A 23,538-nucleotide genomic window follows, 5' to 3' on the forward strand; every position below is an offset into this window, starting at 1 on the left:
CTGATCCAGGCCAATCTGAGACATGTCTGTGCTTTGTTTCTTTTTTAATTTAACTTTTATTGGAGTCTAGTTGATTTACAATGCTGTGTTAGTTTCAGGTGTACAGCAAAGTGAATCCGTTATACGTATACATATATCCACTCTTTTTTAAGATTCTTTTCCCATATAGGCCATTATAGAGTATTGAGTAGAGTTCCCTGTGCTATATAGTAGGTTCTTATTAGTTATCTATTTTTTATATAGTAGTGTGTATATGTCAGTCCCAATCTCCCAATTTATCCCCCCCTCTGCCACCAGGCTGTCTTGAAATCTCTTCTATTCCACGTCCACCCTCACTCTACCGTTGATCTCAACCAGTCTGATGGTTTTAAATACTAACTAAAGGTGACTGCCTCCAATTTATATCTCTGACTCAGAGCACTTCTCTGAGCTGCCTGCATATACTTGGATGTGTGTCTCCACTTGGATGCCCAATAAGCCTCTCAAACTTAGCATGTCCAGAACTGACATTCTGACCTTCCCCCACAGTCCTGTTCCATTGGTGATCTTCCTCACCCCAGTGGATGTGAACCATACCTTTCAAGTTGCCCCTCCTTCAAGATTTATCTGAAGTCCCATCTCCTCTCTCAGTGTTTGTCAATATTCTAACACATTGTTCTGTTTCTTTGACTCAGTGGTCATGGAGATAATGTTGAATCTTACTTCAGATATTCATTTTTGCCTCTCCAATTACACTGTAAGCTCCTAAAAGCCTGTACCACCTTAATGATTTCTGAGAATCTCTCACAGTCCCTCACGTGTTGTCAGACACATGGTACTTATTCAACATACAATTGTTGATTCAGTAATATGGGGGGGCCCTCAAAATCCTTTTTGAGATTGTGTATGGCAACAATTTCCAGACTTTTTAAGAATGAGGAACTCTTTTTAAGTAAAAAAAAAAAAAAAGATAACCGATAAGGAGTGATTTCTAAGAATACTGCTTAATGAAAAAATGCAAGTTGGAAAATAATACATAGAATGGGGTCCTATTTGTCCAAAAAAATAAAGATGGACATATTAAAATGTTTAAAAAGTTTCTGGAAGGATACACAGTCCTGTGAATGGTAGTTACCTTTACAACAGGGACAGGAAGGACTTATACTTTGTACTCTTCACTCTGCTGAACTATCTGCATAATTTTGACCTTGCACCGCATCTCAAATTATCAATTGTTTAAAAAATTCATGGACTGCCTCTCCCACCACATGACAACAGTCATACTTTGGATCTACTGTTTCTGGTAAGAAGTTACTATTTGGGTTGGCCACAAAGTTCGTTCAGGTTTTTCTGTAAGATGTCATGGAAAAACCTGAATGAACTTTTTGGCCAACCCGATATGAACCCAGTAATGGTTTTAAATGAATTTGCATTTCACAATCACCATGCCATCTTTAAGTAATCGAAAAATTAAGGTAAACCTATTATTCAATCTAAGGAGAATGCTGGGTCGATCTACAGTCTCTGAGGGGTCTCTTGAGGGGAACCATAGATCTACAGAATTTTAAGGAGTTTGTCAGTAAGTCACTGTGTTCCATTTCCAGGAGACCTTATAGAACCTTTCATGTACTTAGTACTCAAAAATGTGTGGATGTTCAATCTTGGAAAAGGCAGCGGCAGAAGGGAGAACAGTGGTTAAGGGCCCTTCACAACTTTTCAACAATCAGCCCTTCAGAATGGAATCTTGTCCCCACTGCCAGCACCGTGAGTCACCACAGCCCTCCAGGAGGGACCTGTGCCATGACCACGTGACCACTAAGGTCAGAGGGAAACTCACATAAATAGAATCTTTTTTTGCTTTCCCAGGGAAAGAAGGGCAATTAGAAAAGGTAAACACCACATCTCTGGCATAATCTATAGCACCAGATGTTTTATTTCATAACCAACCATGAAGCAAACTACATTAACTATAAGCTACCCAGACTCTATAAAGCTAAGAGCCTGGTTTATGGGAAGAGCTCTAGAGCTCTGGTGACAGATATGCTTGGATTCAAAGCTTGCTCCTTTCTTAGACAAATCAATCTTTCTTCATTCCAGTTTCTTGCGTGTGTGGCATGCAGCTCTTTCTTACCTTCAGAGAATGTGGTGATAATTAAATGAAATAACATAAAGTTTTGGCTGCTCTACAAATGGTCACTATTAGAGTTTAAAAAATTAAGAAGCCATTATGCCCACCCCCCCCACCCCAAATTGCCAAACATTCAAAATTCATCAAAGGTCGTTAGTAACTTCCGTGAGTTAGTACGGACCTGTTTACAAACAACTTTCTCAGTTACTGAGATCATGAACTATTAGGAGCCTACTCTTCCCTCCCTCTTAGAAACCGGTCATTTTCTGAGGCTTTTTCTTTTTCATAATCAAGTTTTGGGAGGAAGAAAATCCTGGTAAATTCATATACCTGGATTAGCAACCAGTTACTACTCTACTGATGGCTTCTGGTGGAAGATACCCTCGTGGCGGTTGCAGTGAACTTGCATATGAAACAGTGCTGTGGTGCATGTAATTTGGGTGTTCTGAACACCACCGTTCAGTAGTCAAACAGCATCCTTTGAGGAGATGCTGACCATCAATTACTCAGGGGTGAAGTGCAAGGACAGGTGCCACTGAGGTCCCTGGATACCTAAGAACCCAGTCTTCCCAAGAACTCAGTCCTCCCATTAGCCACACTGGAACCTGCTCTGAAGGACTCTGTTTGCTGACTTTACCAGGAAAAGTGCTCAGCATCAATCTTACTCCCCTTCAAGTGCTTTGACAAAGTCATGAAATCATTAATTTTCAGAGCTGGATGCACTCTGGGCCCTAATTCGGTCAGTGGTTATTGGACTGTTGGGTTCAGAGGCAACACTTCAGGATTGAGAGGGAACCTAGAGGACAAAGCTCCAGCCCACTTCCACCCACTACTTGTACAGCTCCATTTCTTTGCTTTACACATTCAAGCACCCTGCAGAATTTCATTTGAAAATAGGGTTCTTCTGATAAGGAGAGTTAAAATCATGGGCACAGTTATAGCTGGAGAAGCTGCACCCAAAGAGATCATATGACTTTACTAATGTGACAAGAGGTCTGATTTCTGGTCTGGTGCAATAGGCATGTCTCAAGCTTCCCTTGTTATGTGTATTTCTTGTAGTCAAAGATGTCCCAGTCAACTAGAAGAGTAGACACACGGGAATATGTGTATTAATCACCCCCATGTGTACACACACAGGGGTAGTAAAATTAAGCAAGTGATTTTTTTTTCTGATTCTGATTCTTACGTGAACCACATAACCAATTTTCTGATGGGCAGAAGCATAATTTACACATTAGTGTTCAGTTCTTCCTTGAGCCAATTTTGAGCAAAGGGCTTTTCCCCCTTACACGTGCTGTGTAAGTTTGCACAGCAATAAAGATGGGCCCATGTCTTTCAAGCTGAGCTACTATTTGCTTAAAACTCAAGATAATCTAGCTTTCTAAGAACAAACCTCTTATATCTTGTTTAAAACTTTGTCTGATCTACGCAAGAGGGAGGAGATATGGGGATATATGTATATGTATAGCTGATTTACTTTGTTATAAAGCAGAAACTAACACACCACTGTAAAGCAATTATACTCCAATAAAGATGTTAAAAAAAAAATTTAGCCTGATCTAATAAATTCAAACAGCCTCTTTGAATAAGGCTAAGTCTCTGCCAAAGGAAAAGCTCAGTCTCTTAGATTTCTCTGTCCTCTGGATCCAACCAAGACCCTTCTCTAAAAATGTCATCAAGCTGGGTAAGGAGAGAAAAAGCAGCTTATTGGACCTCATGGTGAAGGGGAGGAGTCGAGGTCCCAAGGCGCAATGCTCTGGTTTCCATGGTGACGCCTGTTGAACACACAGTTGCTGCTACTTGGCTGACATTCATGGTTGAAGCCATCCTCTAACTCTTGCTGGATGCAGACCACTAATTCTCTGCCATATCCTCCTTCCAGCTTGCTGACTCAGTGATCCACCCCCACCCTCTGTTCCAGCATCACCTCATACGCAGCTAGCCCCATAGAAGGTCCACTGGTCCTTGACTCAGCCTCCAAACCCTTGGGTGCTCAGAGGGTCCCAGGAAAGCTAAGCCCCAGCAACTCTGTCCGCTCAAAGTTGTCCTTCCTTAGCTAGTTCTCCTCTCCCTCCAGATCCCCTTCCAGCAGAGCTAGGTCACACATCTACTTTACTCTGCCATCTCTGCTTCTCTCTCTCTTTTCCTTCCTACAATCCCCTGAGGCCTACACAAGGCAGCCTTTCTCCTACATCATATCCTCCTCAGCTACTTTTGCCTTCATGGAAAACTATTTCTTCTATACTCTACAGAGAGTACTCTATGATATGAGTCAACCTCAGCCAATTTAGACAAATATATAACCAGAAGAGCAAAACAGAAAAGCACTTTAACGACTTCTAAAATAAATTCCCATTGCAAGTATTTCTTACACTCCTTTCCCCTTCTGCATTCCAGATGAAGATCTTTGACAAAAATAATGATGGCCGGTTGGATCTTAATGACTTGGCAAGGTGAGTAGTGTGAAAATGGTGTCATAGATTCAGAAACATGTTCCTAGGGGTTTGCTGACACCATACACTTCTTTTTGAAAGGCAGAGATCAAGTCTCAGCTGAAGTCTTAAAGAATAGGTGAATCTTTAGGGGTAACAGATATCTTTGTGAAGATCATAAAAGCACTTCTCCCCAGAAAAGCACAATGCACAACATTTTCAAAATATTTTATAAATGGGCCAGCCCTGCCCTCAAAGGCCAGACATTCTTGGTCCTACATAAGTGTCCCATAACAAAAAAAAGTCCTGAATCCCATTCAATGGTTCTGAGAATACTGAATCGTTAGTTCAGGACAGATAACAACAGAATCAGACTCACAGCTGCACCCTGTGGTCTCTGAGTGTTGGTGTATCCTCCGTGGGGCGCCAAGTGTCTGCAGGTTAGAAGTGGAAGAGGGGAGGATGACAGCAGAAGAGGTCCAGTATCTGCAAAAGTGCTCTCTGTGAGGCTGGTATTGTGGTGACACATGATGATGTCAGCATGTTTCTGTCAAGTCTAGCCGAACACAAAACAACCTCTGATTGTCCACAAAAAGGTAAAAAGAGATTCTGAGCAGATAGAGAGTTGAAATCATTGGATCAAGAATACATGGATAAGGGAGGAACACTCCCAAACTCATTCTACGAGGCCACCATCAATCTGATACCAAAACCAGACGAAGATGTCACAAAGAAAGAAAACTACAGACCAATATCACTGATGAACATACATGCAAAAATCCTCAACAAAATACTAGCAAACAGAATCCAACAGCACATTAAAAGGATCATACACCAGGATCAAGTGGGGATTATTCCAGGAATGCAAGGATACTTCAATATATGCAAATCAATCAATGTGATAAACCATGTTAACAAATTGAAGGAGAGAAACCATATGATCATCTCAATAGATGCAGAGAAAGCTTTCAACAAAATTCAACACCCATTTATGATAAAAACCCTCCAGAGAGTAGGCATACAGGGAACTTTCCTCAACATAATAAAGGCCATATATGACAAACCCACAGCCAACATCATCCTCAATGGTGAAAAAATGAAACCATTTCCACTAAGATCAGGAACAAGACAAGGTTGCCCACTCTCACCACTGTCATTCAACATAGTTTTGGAAGTTTTAGCCACAGCAATCACAGAAGAAAAAGAAACAAAAGGAATCCAAATTGGAAAATAAGAAGTAAAGCTGTCACTGTTTGCAGATGACAGGATACTATACATAAAGAATCCTAAAGATGCCACCAGAAAACTACTAGACCTAATCAATGAATTTGGTAAAGTTGCAGGATACAAAATTAATGCGCAGAAATCTCTTGCATTCCTATATACTAATGATGAAAAATCTGAAAGAGAAATTAAGGAAACATTCCCATTTACCACTGCAACAAAAAGAGTAAAATACCTAGGAATAAACCTACCTAGGGAGACAAAAGACCTGTATGCAGAAAACTATAAGACACTAATGAAAGAAATTAAAGATGATACAAACAGATGGAGAAATATACCATGTTCTTGGATTGGAAGAATCAATATTGTGAAAATGACTATATTACCCAAAGCAATCTACAGATTCAATGCAATCCCTATCAAATTACAAATGGCATTGTTTACGGAACTGGAACAAAAAAATTTTAAAATTTGTATGGAGACACAAAAGACCCTGAATAGCCAAAGTGGTCTTGAGGGAAAAAAACGGAGCTGGAGGAATCAGACTCCCTGACTTCAGACTATACTACAAAGCTACAGTAATCAAGACAATATAGTACTGGCACAAAAACAGAAATATAGATCAATGGATCAGGATAGAAAGCCCAGAGATAAACCCAGGCACCGATTGTCAACTAATCTATGACAAAGGAGGCAAGGATACAAGGGAGAGAAGACAGTCTCTTCAATAAGTGGTGCTGGGAAAACTGGACAGCTACATATAAAAGAATGAAATTAGAACACTTCCTAACACCATACACAAAAATAAACTCAAAATGGATTAGAGACCTAAATTTAAGGCCAGACACCATTAAACTCTTAGAGGAAAACATAGAACACTCTACGACATAAATCACAGCAAGATCCTTTTTGACCCACCTCCTAGAGAAATGGAAATAAAATAAAAAATAAACAAATGGGACCTAATGAAACTTAAAAGCTTTTGCACAGCAAAGGAAACCATAAACAAGACGAAAAGACAACCCTCAGAATGGGAGAAATATTTGCAAATGAAGCAATGACAAAGGATTAATCTCCAAAATATACAAGCAACTCATGCAGCTCGATACCAAAAAAACAAACAACCCAATCCAAAAATGGGTAGAAGACCTGAATAGACATTTCTCCAAAGAAGATATAGATTGCCAACAAACACATGAAAGAATGCTCAACATCATTAATCATTAGAGAAATGCAAATCAAAACTACAATGAGGTATCACCTCACACCGGTCAGAATGGCCATCATCAAAACATCTACAAACAATAAATGCTGGAGAGGGTGTGGAGAGAAGGGAACCCTCTTGCACTGTTGGTGGGAATGTAAATTGATACAGCCACTATGGAGAACAGTATGGAGTCCTTAAAAAACTAAAAATAGAACTACCATATGATCCAGCAATCCCGCTACGGGGCATATACCCTGAGAAAACCACAATTCAAAAAGAGTCATGTACCAAACTGTTCACTGCAGCTCTATTTACAATAGCCAGGACATGGAAGCAACCTACGTGTCCATCGACAGATGAATGGATAAAGAAGATGTGGCACATATATACAATGGAATATTACTCAGCCACAAAAAGGAACGAAACTGAGTTATTTGTAGTGAGGTGGATGGACCTAGAGAGCGTCATACAGAGTGAAGTAAGTCAGAAAGAGAAAAGTAAATACCATATGCTAACACATATATATGGAATCTAAAAAAAAAAAAAAAGGTTCTGAAGAACCTAGGGGCAGGACAGGAATAAAAACGCAGACGTAGAGAATGGACTTGAGGACACGGGAAGGGGGAAGGGTAAGCTGGGATGAAGTGAGAGAGTGGCATGGACTTATATATACTATCAAATGTGTGAGAAGCAGTCACATAGCACAGGGAGATCAGCTCGGTGCTTTGTGACCACCTAGAGGGGTGGGATAGGGAGGGTGGGAGGGAGAGAGATGCAAGAGGGAAGAGATATGGGGACATATGTATATGTATAACTGATTCACTTTGTTATAAAGCAGAAACTGACACACCATTGTAAAGCAATTATACTCTAATAAAGATGTTAAAAAAAAAAAGAATACATGGATAGAACCCTTAGAGGGAGCAACTATAATACCAGGTTCCTCAGGGTCAGGCTGGATGGCAATTGTACACTGGACAGTGAAGCAGAGCATGAGTCACGGCCATTCTATCCCTGTGATAAACAAAATGCTCCCCTGCAGATTCACAAACACCCTCTACTATAGTCCTGCCTAGCTGGTAGGGACTATGCCTTAATCTCCTGAATAGCTTCTCACGCAGCAGAGTGTTAGGTACATGGGAGGATTCAGTGAATAGTTCTGGACTGAAGAAAGGGTTAAGTGGCATTGAGCAGAGATGCAAAGCAATAAGACAGTTACTACATTATTTTAAAACCAATTTGCTATGGAATTTGAAAATGACAATTGGGGTAAGTAGAACAAAGATGTGCATGTCCTAATTCCCAGGACCAGTGAATATTTTATGTTATATGGCAAAGGTAACTAAGGTTGCAGATAGAATTAAGGTTGCTAATTAAAAACCTTAAAATAAAGAGATCATTCTGGAGTACCTGGGTAGGTGCAGTGTGATGACAAGGGTCCCTTAAACATGGAAGGAGGAGGCAGAAGATCAGAATCACAGAGAAATTTGAAGATGTTATATTGCTGGCTTTGAAGCAAAGGAAGGGGCCACAAGCCAAAGAATGCAGGCAGCTTCTAGAAGCTGAAAAGGGCAGGAAAACAGATTCCCCCCTAGAGCCTCCATAAGGAATACAGCCCTGTCAACACCCTGAAACACCAGTGAAATCCATTTCAGACTTCTGAGTTCCAGTACTATAAGATATTAATTTGTGTTGTTTTAAGCCACTAAGTTGGTGGTAATTTGTTATAGCAGCAATAAGAAACTAATTCAATGACAAAAAGGTCTTAAAACATTTACACATGGGAATCTTCCTTCTCTGCCCCCAGTAGTGAAATGTAGCCCGATTACTCCTAGACAATCACCTCTAGAGTATATGTCCTCTGACTGGCAACATACTTTAGACGGCTTGGTACCAGCAGAGAGATGAGGACAGTATTCCTTGCAGGGTCTCAGGGTATTCTACCCTCTATTTGGCTCAACTTAATTCTCTCTACCCTGGGCATCCAAAGGAGTAAAACTTTCCAAATTGTTGTATGATATTTTTTTCTGCCTTTCTCTCTATATACCCATGATTATAAAGTCGACACAAATCCAATGCTTCAGTCTTTTGAAACTGATTCTATTCCACTGAAGTATAATTGTAGTTATGCAGGAAAGAGAAATACATCATTTTTTATTGAGTATAATTTATATGCTATGTAATTTACCCTTTTAAAAAGTATAGATATGGCTATTCTGAAGCCCTTGCATTTCCACATTAATTGCAGATCATCAATTATCAGATTACCAATTTCTGCAAAAACAGGCAACTGGGATTTTTATAGGAATTGTGTTGGATCTGTAGGTAAATTTGAGGAGCACTGCCATCTTAAAAATATTAAGTCTTCTAACTCATGATCACTGGATGTCCTTAATACTATTATTTAATTCTTCTTTGTTTTTCTTCAACATCGTTTTATAGTTTTCAGTCTATAAGTCTTAGGTCTCTTTTGCCATATTTATTCCTAAGTATTTTATTCTTTTTGATACTGTTGTAAATGGAATGTTTTTTTTTTTTTTTTTTTTTTTCCGGTACGCGGGCCTTTCACTGTTGTGGTCTCTCCCGTTGCGGAGCACAGGCTCCGGACACGCAGGCTCAGCGGCCATGGCTCACGGGCCCAGCCGCTCCGCGGCATGTGGGATCTTCCCAGACCGGGGCACGGACCCGCGTCCCCTGAATCGGCAGGCGGACTCTCAACCACTGCGCCACCAGGGAAGCCCTGGAATGGTTTTCCTAATTTCTTTTTTGGATTGGCCATTACTAGTATATCGAAATGCAACTGAATTTTGCATATTGATCGTGTACCTGCAACCTTGCTGGAATTTTTATATGTCTGTCTATGGTGACTACTAATCCTTGTGAAAGTCCTTCCCGTCTTTATTTGTTTTTATAGTGTACAAATTCCTATTTTTTAAGCACCTACCCTATTCTGCAGAATAACCTGGAAGTTGCCTGCCCTTTTCCTCACACCAGAGTTATAAATCTACTTGTAAATGAGAGGTGATAGATCATCATGTGGATAACGTTTTTTGAATTTTTTTCCCCCCATTTAGGATTCTGGCTCTTCAGGAAAACTTCCTTCTCCAATTTAAAATGGATGTAAGTGGTGGCATTTCTCTAGGTGGATTTGTATCATTCATGTTGCTCTACAGATTTGAGAGGGAGGGAAGAAAGGTATCTAATTGTATTGCCTTTACTTTATCTAGAGACTGATAAGGCTCAGTGTCAGAATTAAGGGATGAGGAACTGTTGACTCAAAGTTTATAAAAGTTGTCTAAGACCGTGGAAGAATTGTACAAGTTTCACACTGCTGATTGACATGATGCTTTCTCCATATACAGGCTTGTTCCACTGAAGAAAGAAAGAGGGACTTTGAGAAAATCTTTGCTCACTATGATGTCGTAAGTGTGCCTTTTCAATATATTGTGCTGGTCATCTTTAGGTAGGAAGCTTTTTTAGCCCTTATGTGGGGTCATCCTACTTACAGACCCTAAACTTATATAACGAACAGCAATCGCACGTGTGTGTTGCTATGTCAAGGTACCCAGCTTCTCTATGAAACTTCTGAGAACTAAGTAAAAACAGACATAGGAGTAGTACTTATGGTGGAGAAGAGAATAAAATAACATTATTATTATTATTATTTTTGCGGTACGCGGGCCTCTCCCTGTCGTGGCCTCTCCCGTTGAGGAGCACAGGCTCCGGACGCGCAGGTTCAGCGGCCATGGCTCACGGGCCCAGCCACTCCGCGGCATATGGGATCTTCCAGGACCGGGGCACGAACCCGTGTCTCCTGCATCGGCAGGCAGACTCTCAACCACTGCACCACCAGGGAAGCCCTATTATTTTTTTGCTCCTTGTAATCAAGCTAAAAGAAAGTTTCTCCTTCTTGGTCTCTATCTATCATAGTATGCTCAAACACAAAAGCAAACAGTCAAATAAAAAAAACCACAACCAACCTAAAGAAATAGGGGGAAGTCAGACATCTTTGGCACAAAATCTATTTCTCTTATAAGACTATTATTTGGTCCTTCTTTAGAGGGGAGAAAATAATAATTCTAAAGAAGGAAGTATGGCAAAGAGGTTGAATTTCTTCAGGACAAGGTGGGATAATGCACGGAGCAAGGAAAACAAAAAGAAAGTTGAGAAAGGTCATAAGAGATCCTGAAACTAATCAGACTGGATATCTGTGTGTCATATGCTGAGCAGAAAAGAAAATCACCTGGAAGAGGCAGTCTAGCAAACTGTTTAAGTATATAGGACTCTGTGACCAATTACCTGGGTTTGAATCACGGCTCATGAGCTGTGTGACCTTGGGCAAATTTCTTAACTTCCCTGTGCCAATTTCTTAACCTCCCTGTGCCTCATTTTCCTTATCTATAAAATTAGGGTGATGGGGATAATGATAATACCTACCTCATGGGCTTGTTATATGAGAATTAAATGAATTCATGTTCGTAAGCTTTTTGAGGAGTTCCTGGCATATGGCAAGTACTGTATCAGTGTCTGGTAAATACACGAAGGGAATGAGTTTTTATAATATGTTAAAGGTTCAGGATTAGAAAAACTTGAGGAGAATGGATGACTTATCATTAACTGGAACTTTAGAGAAGAAACTGAAATATGTTAATATGTATTGTATTTTATAGGCATTCTTATAAAATGGGTAGAAAAAATAAAAGATTTTATGCATGAACCATACAGTAATTCTAATATGCTCACTCAATCTAGTCTCTCTTGAATTTAAAATGTGTTTTGATACTCAGTAAATCACTGCTAAATCATAAAGCAAAATTTAAAAATGTCAATCTAGCCTTCAAAGGATCAGTGGATGTTCAATTAGCACTAGTCTGAACTGAGTCCTAGTATTTGGGAAGCAAATAAAGTCGGTACGTGTCATAGTAATGCTATTTGTAAGAGCCAAGGAACTCAAAACTACTGCTTCCCATTTGGTTAAATGGAGGGAGTTATTTACAGGGCGTGCTTCTGATTTATGTGGCGCGTTCACATCCTGCACAGAGACCATAAGTTGGAACATGCCGTTTCCAAACTTGTTTGCAGTCACAAAAGATTTGGTCTATTTGTATAATTTATTCTTTAAGCTTTCTGACTTAAGAAAACGATATTTGGTTGATTGGATCTTTTATTTTTCGGAGTAAAACTGGAGCCCTAGAAGGCCCAGAAGTGGATGGGTTTGTCAAAGACATGATGGAGCTTGTCCAGGTAACTTCACGAGGCTGTGTAGATCAGCCCCATCATGGACTGGGGTTGCCGTTTTGACTCCACTGTTTATTTTGGGGAATCAGTAGGGCCAAAGATTAATGCTGGAGAAAATCTAGGGATGTAGTCTGTTTAACAAACTTTGAGCTTTCAAACTTTGAAGCCCAAAAAATCTCTCTTCTCTCTTAAGATCATTTGTAGTTTCAATTAAGTGAAGCCCCCATAGAAGCTTCTTGTTACCATCATTTGAATGTCATCTATTTTACCAAAGGAGCACAGTGCCACTATATATCTTGCTGCTTTAGTTTTTGATTACAGAAAGTCCTTCTCCTGTGGACTTGGTTATTAGAATAACTAAAACTTATAATTTCATGTAATAAATCCCATACTTGGGATTCTCTCTCTCTCTTTTTTTTTTTTTTTTTTTTAACACCAAGGGGCTGCTCTAACACCTAGCCTAAGATGGCTGTTTCGCCTAGCAAGGCAGTGATTGGGACTGATGATAGTTAGATCATATCTACATCACAGAGCTGTTTCACGTAGGGTAAACAATGTTTAAAAGAGCAATCTCCTTTGAGATCCTGATGAATTGTACTGACTGGCTGCACGATCCAGTTAAACAGATACCTTCCAACTCCTGTGTGGGTGTTTTTCTATGAGACTGTATAGACACTGAATTTCATAGTCTCATATCCTTAGGGATTTCTTTTGAGGTTTGTATAGGACATAATCGTCATTTCCTGATTGGCCCAGATGGCAATAAATTTGAGTAGCAACAATTAGTAACGGTTTTTGGAGTCTCAGACCTTTTTGAAAAATCTGATTAAAACTATGGAGTTTTGGGGAGGGAGGGAGACGCAAGAGGGAAGAGATATGGGAACATACGTATATGTATAACTGGTTCACTTTGTTATAAAGCAGAAACTAACACACCATTGTAAAGCAATTATACCCCAATAAAGATGTTAAAAAAACAAAAAAAAAACAACTATGGAGTTTTGCCGTGGAAAAATGCCCAGATACCGATTTTTGTGTAAATCTCCAGGAAGTTTACATACTGCAGTTAAGCAGGCACGGATGAGATGTCTCTTATCAGGATGCCTAACTCTCATTAGTCCCATCCCAACTGGCCCCTTGCCACTTCTTTGTCCCCTTCACGTGGTGCTCCTGTTGGAGATTTCACCAACATTGGCACAGTCAGAATAGTTGCTGGGCGTTGGTGTGATATTGCCTTTCACACTGCTTGCTAAATTAAAATCCCATTTCACTCATTACCTATTTAATGCCAGAATGACTTCTACAATAGAAAGTGAGCAATTATCTATGGGACATTAAAGGTGCACAGCAGAAGGCCTTGCCTAACTGAAGTTTTAATTTGCTTTTGAGAGAATAAATGGGATGGGGAACCTGTTTTCCAGAGCTGTGTGGCCTCCTCTTTGCTGTGGAGCCAGGGCCCCTGATTGCCTGAGTGTAGAGCCCAGAGGCTTCAGATCCTTTCAATTATCTTTCAACTGTCTCTGGGTTTGGCAATGGCTTCCAAAGGTTAATGGGAGATGATGGAAGTAAAACCTAAACCAGCAACGGAGCAGAGAAGACATTTTTCTAGAGAAAATTAAAGGGAAAAATTCATGACCATCTAAAAACCTGAGCTGGAGGCAGAAATCCGCCTCACTCTTTGATGGACTTATATCACCTCTATGGGAAATCAGAGGATCCCCACCACTTTTGTCCTTGTCCCTCTATTTCTGTGGGGCTACTGGGGCAACAAAAAAAGCACTTCTCCGTGTCAGTACCAGACAATTTGAGACAGCTGGTTTCTAAGGATTGGGTCAGACTGTAGTCAGGAATACAAAAGCAGTTTATAGGAGGCTGATCTGTTGAGCTAAAAAGTATGTACACAGTAATTAGTTACTAATGTTCTCCCCTGAAGCCAGATGATGGAGGGTGCCTATCTTTATTGGATCTTTCTAGTCTTCCAGGTTGCTTAAATATATATTCACATACAATTTGAAAGATGTAGTGAAGTATGACCACTGGGTCATTGAGACCCTGACATTGAGACCACTGAGGATCTGACATTTCTCAGCTTCATAAAGTAGAGCCGTCTCCTGTGACTTCTTTCTTTATTTTCATCTTATAAGAAAGGGCCACAGGACAATTAAACTAGTATCTGGGATTTATTTTAAAAGCAACTATCAGAGCATGCCATGGGGTCAGCAGGGAGCTGGTTCAGTTTCTAAACATACCGTCCTGGTCAGGATCCCCGATGTTTGCAATAATAACCCTGAAGTAAGCTTATTTTATAGCCTTTTAATTCTTGTACAGTCATATATGATGCATATGTTAAATTTGTGTTAACAAAATTATTTGGTTACCAGAACACCCATCCTTTTCTTTAACCTCTGGAAAATGCTACCCAAGGCTGTCCTCCAACAGTGTGATCAGGTAGCAAGTCCCTAAGGGAGCAGACACCATAATTTCTACACAAGTCTTTGGAAGCTTGTAGCTCACTTAGCACAGCAAGAAAATCAACACAAGAATCTACAACCTAAACTAGAAAGTGGGAAGGCAAGACATCGAAGATTCCAAGCACCCACCAAGAAGTAGCAATGTGAACAAAAATGTTGGAAGCCAAATAAAAGGGATGCCAGAGATGACCAGGGTGTCTGCCTGGAGATGATGAGAGGTCCTGCCCCCAGGCCTCCAAAAGTTTATTCTTTTCCCTGCTAGGTACACCATCTGATTTTCTCTGTTGTTGACAAGAAGATGGTTGGCAAGAGGGGACTCATAGAGGCCTTAGATCAGGAACCTGCATACATTTATATTGGCAACTTGCTATTAAAATGGAAGCCCTCAGTGGTTTCAAATGATTTGTCTTCTGTGATCCAAGCATTTTTTTTTAGCAGTGGCATTCAGTCCTCCTGACTCCTGGTGATTTGTCAAGCACTAAAAACATAACTCAAGGGCTTCCCTGGTGGTGCAGTGGTTGGGAATTAGCCTGCCAATGCAGGGGTCATGGGTTTGAGTCCTGGTCCGGAAAGATCTCACATGCTGCGGAGCAACTAAGCCCATGCACCACAAACACTGAGCCTGCGCCCTAGAGCCTGCGAGCCACAACTACTGAGCCCTCGTGCCACAACTACTGAAGCCCACATGCCTAGAGCCCGTGCTCCGCAACAAGAGAAGCCACCACAATGAGAAGCACACCCACCGCAACGAGGAGTAGCCCCCGCTTGCCGCAACTAGAGAAAAGCCCGCGTGCAGCAAAAAAGACCCAATGCAGCCAAAAATAAATAAATTAATTAATAAACCCCCCACAAAACCCACAACTCAAAAGATCCAAAGAAACTTCCTTTACACACACACACACCCACATTCATACCCACAACTGCCTCCCCAACACATGCCTGCACACAACCTAAGATATTTCTACTCACTTAAAGGAAACAAATTAGAAAAAATTAAAAAAAGAGCTTAGAATAGCTTGGTATTGCATAAATGCCTTGGCAAATTGATATATGCTAGTATGTACATGACTACCACCCAAGTCTTTTCTAAGTGTGAGAATTTACTAAAAGGATCCTGGGGCAGGGTGTCACTTGCTGCAGAAAGGATTTAGCAAAAGTGGTTTGAGGATACTGAAAACCAAATATCTCCACTTGTAACCGTACAACAAATGAGCCTGTAATACAGAGCCACAGAGTGTAGCTTGCTGTGTTCAGGACCTCTAGGCCCCTTCTCCTCAGGCCACATCGATACCTGCCTGGCACTGACACCCAGGGAGCTATCTTCTAGAGCCCCGACAAGAGAACCTATTGACAATGTGTTACGTGTTAGCCTCTTAGTCCAATCACTCAGGGATTCTCGGCAGAGGAGTGAAGTTCGCCAAGTTTAGCTTCTGGCCCCAGGCTCTTTCACCTCCTGATATCTCCCAGAATCCTGCCCCGCTTCGGCGTTTTTTCTTCTTGCTCTGCCGTATGGCTCCCCGTTCCTGCTGTTCTCTCCCCTCCTTCGCTCTGTTAACACCTGCTATCAGGGGTAGATTTCGTGTCAGTCATTTACCCTGTGGGACACTGCAAATTAGCTTGTCTTAATATGGCTGTCTAGTTGCAGAATGAAAGGTTTTGTTTCCTACTGCAGGTTTTCTAGAGCTTTCTTCGGAAGTGAGGAAACCTTGGGGTGGGGTTGGGTGATAAGGGCTGCTTCCAAGGGTTCCTGAAATCAAATCCTGCAGAGTGAGCCTCTGCTGCTCACTCATAACTAGTCCACAATCAAGGGGTTTGGAAATATGATTTTTTCCTTTCTCTCCAGACACTGACTTTTAAATTTAGATTCGTCACCATTCATACAGCTTCCTTAGGCCAGCGATTTCGCCCTGAGAGCAGAGAGAACTGGTGAAATAAGCACTTAACTGGAGACAAAAGACTTGGGATCAAAAATGCTGTTGCCACTTTCTAGCTTCGCAAGATGTCTCAGCTCTTTCTGAGCCTCCGCGTCCTAATCTGTAAACGAGGCATAATCATTCACTTTGCAAAGTTACCGCGAGGATTAAATAAAATAACCGAGGGAGAATCACTTAGCTCCGGCATTGCTCACTTTTGCAGGCCTTTGAGTTTAGAATATTTTCCTAGCTGACCTGATTCACAATTCCTTCTTAGCCCCTGAAACAGTCCCTTGGAATAAATGTGATGGGGCCTATCTAGCTCAACAACATAATTCTTTAGTTAGATTTTCATGCATTGTAACCCTTTTAAAAACTAGAGGCACAGAAACCTCCCACGGGGAGATAATAAATGTGCCTTCTCTCAGCAGCGTAGGGAGACAGAATTTTGGTGACGATCCTCTGCTCTAAGGCAAAATATCTTTATTATGGTTGAGAAAAAGGCCGGCTTTCTGTTAGAACTGCAGAGAAGTGATGTGGGAATAGACATTCTTTTGCCTGAAGGGACATGCTAAGAAATGAACTTGTTGGCAGAAAACTCATCCTTGGCAACATCTGGTGGGATGAGGAGACAGAATCACCCCCTCGTGGCCTGTCTCCAGGGAGGGGCTCTCAGAAGGCAGGGTGTCCCCTAAGCTTAGCAAACACGGAGGGGAGGCAGGGTGGCATGAAAGGGTGGGACTGCCATTGGCTTGCCTACTGACATGTTATTTTTATTGTCCTCAGCCCAGCATCAGCGGGGTGGACCTTGATAAGTTCCGGGAGATTCTTTTGCGTCACTGCGATGTGAATAAGGATGGAAAAATTCAGAAGTCTGAGCTGGCTTTGTGTCTTGGGCTGAAAATCAACCCCTAATCCCCAGACCGCTTTGCCTTTGGCTCTTAGCGTGTTTCTGAGCTCCTGCTGGTAAAACTGTATCTGTGCTTTGCTACTGGGGACACAGTAGGCAAACTTTCTAACAAATGGTGTGGTGTTCTTGGGCAAGGGGAGGGACCTGAGGGCCTTCTTTTTAATGTCCTGGTGTTTTCCTGCCTTTACTGGAAGCCCCCCACGCAGGGTCTGTGTTATTTTCCCCTTGACCCTGGGCTTTCCTGTTCTGCTAAAGACTCAGCTGACCTCCAGGATCTGCTTGGCTTGTCCTCCCCCAGTCACTGGGGAGGTGGGGCAGCTGAGTCCATCTACCTGTGCTCTTCTTTTCGGCTTTCTGCTGAATGGTATGTGGCATTCGTGGAAGTCCCGTGACTTTCACAAATAGATTTTGAAGTGGAAATAAAGCTGCAGCTGGAAACAAAGATGCACTGCGAACTGCTTTTGTGCTGTGACCTTTGGAGGGTTCTACCTGATGGTTGGATGGATGAACTACTTCTCTAACTGGGGTGGGGGAAAGAGAAGGAGAGAGAAGGGCAAGATCCTGGATGGAGTCCACATCACCAACCCTGTAGTTCTCAGGTGCCCGGATGAGTTGGAGTCAAAGTAGGAGTTGCCAATCGTCATTTTCATCTCACTGCGTGGAGAAGACCAGAACATTCATCCTGGCCTGGGTTTTGCTCTTAGGTGCTTTGCGAACTCACGTGGCCAAGCAGGCAGGAATACAGAAGAAATATGGAGAAAATCTTTCCCAGGTAACCCCAGCATCCGTCACCCCCTCCAACCATTCCCCTTCCAACAGTTTCCTCTGGCAAATCTGGGACCCCTGAGGCCTCCTCCTATGCCTGTGACTATTGTGGGCCCCTCTGCAGGTTGCTGGCTCCCCCATGGACCAGACCCCCTCCCTTCACTCCTGGAACTCTGACTCAGTCTCCCTGGGGCAGGGGCAGACAGATTGATTCCTCTGCTGTCCTGACACTTTATTTTCCAGAACACCTCTACCTTATACCAGACTGTGTAGGAATTTCAGGTTTAACGAAGTGTTGTAGGTAATTCAGAAAAATTACAGTGTAGCATAGTTCACTTAGAGCTGACCATAACCCAAGAAACTCTACCACTCACAGAGATCTCCCTCACTGGCACACACAGGTCCTAACCTGGTTCCCTTCCTCTTAGGTGCCCCTTACTTCCAACATAGAGATAATCAGTATCCATAATTACTATTTGATCAAGTGCTTTCTATGTGCCATGTACTTCTAGATGCTTTCCATACCGTAACTAATTTAGTCCTCACCAAACCCTATGAGGTAGGCACTCTCACGACACCCACCTTAGAGATGAAGAAACTGAGGCAAATAGAAGCTAAGCAGCATGTCTGTGCTCATACATATCAGAGGTTGGGAGTCAGGGAGTCAACAATGGCCGATTTTCAAATGATGCAACAGACAAGGGCTTAATCTCCAAAATATACAAACAGTTCATGCAACTCAACAACAAAAAAGCAAACAACCCAGTTGAAAAATGGGTAGAAGACCTTGATAAACATTTCTCCAAAGAAGACATACAGATGGCCAGTAGGCACTAAAAAGATGCTCAACATCACTAATCTAATATTAGAGAGATGCAAATCGAAACTACAATGAGTCACCTTCATACCTGTCAGAATGGCCATCATTAAAACGTCTACAAATGACAAATGCTGGAGAGGGTGTGGAGTAAAGGGAACCCTCCTACACTGTTGGTGGGAATGCAAGTTGGTGCAGCCACTATGGAGAACAGTACGGAGGTTCCTCAGAAAACTGAAAATAGAATTACCCTATGACCCAGCAATCCCACTCCTGAGAATATACCCAGAAAAAACTATAATTCAAAAAGATACATGCATCCCTATGCTCATAGTAGCACTACTCACAATAGCCAAAACATGGAAACAACCCAAATGTCTATCGACAGATGAATGGATAAAGAAGATGTGGGACATATATACAAATAATGGTCATCTTTCAGGAAACCTTGGCCCTTCCCCACAGGTTTGGTCTCACTGTGGGGTCCACAGCAGCAGAACATTTATCTAAGTCTGGGTCATTCAGTGTGGATTAATGCTTCATGGGAGCTTGAAGAGAGCCCAGGAAGGAGTACAGGGCAAGCCAAGAAGGCAGACTTCTCCTCATTATCCAAATGTTGAGCTAACTGTGTACCCACACACCCTTCAAAGAGCAAACATTTGTTTCCAGGGTTGAGACAACCTAAGCTCACAAGAAGGAAAAAATAAAAACTGGACCCAGAGCTGACATATATTAATTCATGACTCTCCCTTTAGCTATATGAGGAGAACTTTTTTTTTTTGCGGTATGCGGGCCTCTCACTGTTGTGGCCTCTCCCGCTGCGGAGCACAGGCTCCGGACGCGCAGGCTCAGCGGCCATGGCTCACGGGCCTAGCCGCTCCGCGGCATGTGGGATCTTCCAGGACCGGGGCACGAAGCCGTGTCCCCTGCATCGGCAGGCGGACTCTCAACCACCGCACCACCAGGGAAGCCCGAGGATAACTTTTGAGGTTACTGCTCCAGCCATGACTGCATAAATTCTTAGCCAAAGAGTCCTCTGTGTCTTTCTGGAGATAACGGAGGTGGAAGTGAGTGGGGAAGGGAAGCTTTAGTCTTTTAAGGGTAATTTGTTAAGATTCATTGAGGGCAGCTACTTGCCTTGAGCACCAGCAAGCTTTCGGTCATGGCATATGGCTGAGATTCTATCAGAAGCTCTCAGGTTTCTTTCCCAGTCATAACCTTAGGCTGGCAAAGACCTTTCCCGGCATCCAAAGAAAGGGCTGGTGGAGATCTTTAAGTGGAAGGAAGGTGGGTTTGTTCCACTTAAGGAATGAGTTCACTCAAAAACATTCTCAAGAAGTTTGAGCCTCATGTCCTATAATATAGGTGCTGGTATGTTCATTAATGGATGGTTATCTCAGTCCACTCTGGCTACTATAACAAAAATACTATTGACTGGGTGGCTTAAACAATGAACATTTATTTTTCACAGTTCTAGAGGCTGGTAAGTCCAAGTTCAAGGTCCTGGTAGATTCAGTGTCAGGTGAGAACCTGCTTCTTGGTTCATAGACAGATGCCTATTCCTGTGTCCTCCAACGGTAGAAGGAGCAAAGCAGCTCTCTGTAGTCTCTTTTATAAGGGCAGTAATCTCATTTATGAGGAGGACTCTGCCCTGTGACCTAATCGCCTCCCAAAGGCCAAATCTCCAAATGTCAACATGTTGGGGATTAAGCTTCACCATATAAATTTTGGAGGGACACAAACATTCAGTCTATAGCAATGGCCAAGGAAAATAACTGGTCTTAGCCCTCTGCTGGAGCACCAAAGGGGAACAGAGTGCTGAATAAGGGACTGACAGAAGGCAGAAGTCTCTTATCAAAGCCCATGCTGTAAATATTTGATGCGCTGGGGAAAGGTGTGATGGCACCCCAGAGAGCCGTGCTCCTTGCTGAAGATTTTGTTCATTCATTCCAAATCAGAAAGGAAGAAGTAAAATTGTCTCTATTTGGTGATGATGTGATCTTATATAGAGAAAATCCTAAAGACGCCACCAAAAACCTGTTAGAACTAATAAATGAATTCAGTAAAGTTGCAGTATACAAAATCAACATGCAAAATGCTGTAGTATATAGCATTTTTATATTCTAACAACAAAATACATGAAAAAGGAACAAAGAAAACAATCCCATTTACAATAGCATCAAACATAATAAAATACTTAGGAATAAATTTAACCAAGGAAGTGAAAGATATGTACACTGAAAACTGTACGACTTTGATGAAAGAAATTGAAGAAGGCGCAAATAAATGGAAAGATATCCTGTGTTTATCATTTGGAAGAATTAATATTGTTAAAATATTGTTAAAATATTGTTAAAATGTCAATACTACCCAGAGCCATCTAATATTCAAAGCAATCCATATCAAAATTCCAATGGCATTTTTCATATAGGTATAAAAAACAATCTTAAAATTTGTATGGAACCACAAAAGACCTCAAATAACCAAAGCAAGCCTAAGAAAGAAGACCAAAGCTGGAGACATCACACTTCCTGATTTCAAACTATATTACAAAGATACAGTAATCAGAATGGTATGGTATGGCATAAAAAACAGACACATAGACCAATGGAAGAGAATTGAGAGGCCAGAAATAACCCCTCGCATATATAGTCAACTAATATTTGACAAAGGAGCCGGGAATGCTCAAGAGAAAGAATAGTGTCTTCAATAAATGGTGTTGGGGAAACTGGATAGCCACATGCACAAGAATGAAATTGGATCCTCATCTTATACCACTCAACAAAAATTAACGTGAAATGGATTAAAGATTTAAATGTAACACCTGAAACAATAAAACTCCTAGACAAAAACACAGAAAGAGCTCCTTGACATTGGTCTTGGCAATGATTTTTTTTGATATGACACCAAAAGCACAAGCAACAGGAGCAAAAGTCAGTAAGTGGAACTACATCGAATGAAAAATCTTCTGCACAGCAGAAAAAACAGTTAGAATGAAGAGGCAACCTACAGAATGGGAGAAAATATTTGCAAACCATCTGTCTAATAAGGGGTTAATATCCAAAATATACAAGAAACTCTTACAACTCAGTAGCAAAAAACAATCTGGTTAAAAATGGGAAGAGGATCTGAATAGACATTTTGCCAAAGAAGACATACAAATGAACAACAGGTATGTCAAAAGGTGCTCAACATTACTTATCATCAGAGAAATACAAATCAAAACCACAATGAGATATTACCTCACACCTATTAGAATGGCCATTATCAAAAAGACAAGAGATAAGTGTTTGCAAGGATGTGGAGAAAAGGGAACGCTTGTGCACTCTTGGTGGGAATGTAAATTGGTTCAGCTACTGTGGAAAACAGTATGGAGGTTCCTCAAAAAAATAAAAACAGAACTACCATAGGATCCACCAATTCTACTTCTGCGTATACAGCCAAAGGAAATAAAATCAGGATCTTGAAGAGGTACCTTTACTTTCATGTTTCTTTGCATCATTCACAATAGCCAAGATGCAAAGACCATCTAAGTGCCCATCAATGGATAATAGATAAAAAAGATTATATACCTATAATCTTCTTCTACATGTATATACATATATATATTATTCTATTTTGCTTTAATATATGTCTACATGATATTAAAGCAAAAAAGAATGTGATTATATTTGCTGCATAATGTAGCCTAAAATAAAAGGTTGAGTGATAGAATCCAATCATTCATTTCTGTAAAATTTCAGTAAAACTGGTGCGGGTACCAGCTTTACTTTATCTTCACACCGCAGTATCTGATCAGTTCAGCCAAAAATCCTATAAAATCCAGCAGTTTGAATGAATTTAATAGTTGCACAAATAACAGACTTTCTGACTGAACTCAGACAAGACTTGGCATTAAAAAAAAAAAAAAAAGAAAAACCAAAAGAACAGCTTCAGAGGCCCTACGACCAGACCCATAGGCTCTAATTCTGCTTCTTGACTGCTTATGAACTTATAAGTTCTGAAAGTCTGTAAGTTTTAGAAATAGCAATAGTCGGCATATTTCTGCTTTATTCTGGTAAAGATACTTAGAGTCTACGAGACTTCTAGGACAATGTAAGTTTCTAACTATGAAAACAAACAATAAACCTGGCAGATAAAAATGTGTTCCTATTTCCTAATGGATCCTCTCTCTTCTTTCCCTCCAGCGTTAGAGGAACTAATTATCGTGTCTACTAACCTTCCCTCTTCACTGGTTCTCTGCATCTCCACATCCCTAGGACATCTCAGTGCCTCCCAGGCGGGCTCCTTTCCCTGAGGGTCGGCTCTGCTCTCCTCAGCTGCCCCCTCCCGCCTCTCACTGCGGTGCTTACAGCTGCCCATTCCCTCTTCTTTACCTCCATCTGGTCTCTAGTCCCTTCTCACCTTCCACCTCATTCCTCTTCCCCTTGACCATTTAAAATCTACCCTTTCTT

General features: G+C 41.3%; 1 protein-coding gene across 1 annotated transcript in view; it reads left to right on the plus strand.

The window, feature by feature from the left end:
• SCGN (secretagogin, EF-hand calcium binding protein) overlaps nucleotides 1–17,507 on the plus strand; it is a 37,207-nt gene extending 19,700 nt beyond the window's left edge. The window contains exons 7-12 of the mRNA XM_067755788.1: nucleotides 4,505–4,560; nucleotides 10,045–10,090; nucleotides 10,333–10,392; nucleotides 11,073–11,074; nucleotides 12,148–12,214; nucleotides 17,379–17,507. Coding sequence (XP_067611889.1) covers nucleotides 4,505–4,560; nucleotides 10,045–10,090; nucleotides 10,333–10,392; nucleotides 11,073–11,074; nucleotides 12,148–12,214; nucleotides 17,379–17,507 — 360 coding nt within the window. The remainder of the gene's footprint in view (nucleotides 1–4,504; nucleotides 4,561–10,044; nucleotides 10,091–10,332; nucleotides 10,393–11,072; nucleotides 11,075–12,147; nucleotides 12,215–17,378) is intronic.
• The last annotated feature ends 6,031 nt before the right edge of the window (nucleotides 17,508–23,538 follow it).

This window comes from Pseudorca crassidens, chromosome 10 (assembly GCF_039906515.1).
Source record: "Pseudorca crassidens isolate mPseCra1 chromosome 10, mPseCra1.hap1, whole genome shotgun sequence".
Lineage (NCBI taxonomy): Eukaryota > Metazoa > Chordata > Mammalia > Artiodactyla > Delphinidae > Pseudorca > Pseudorca crassidens.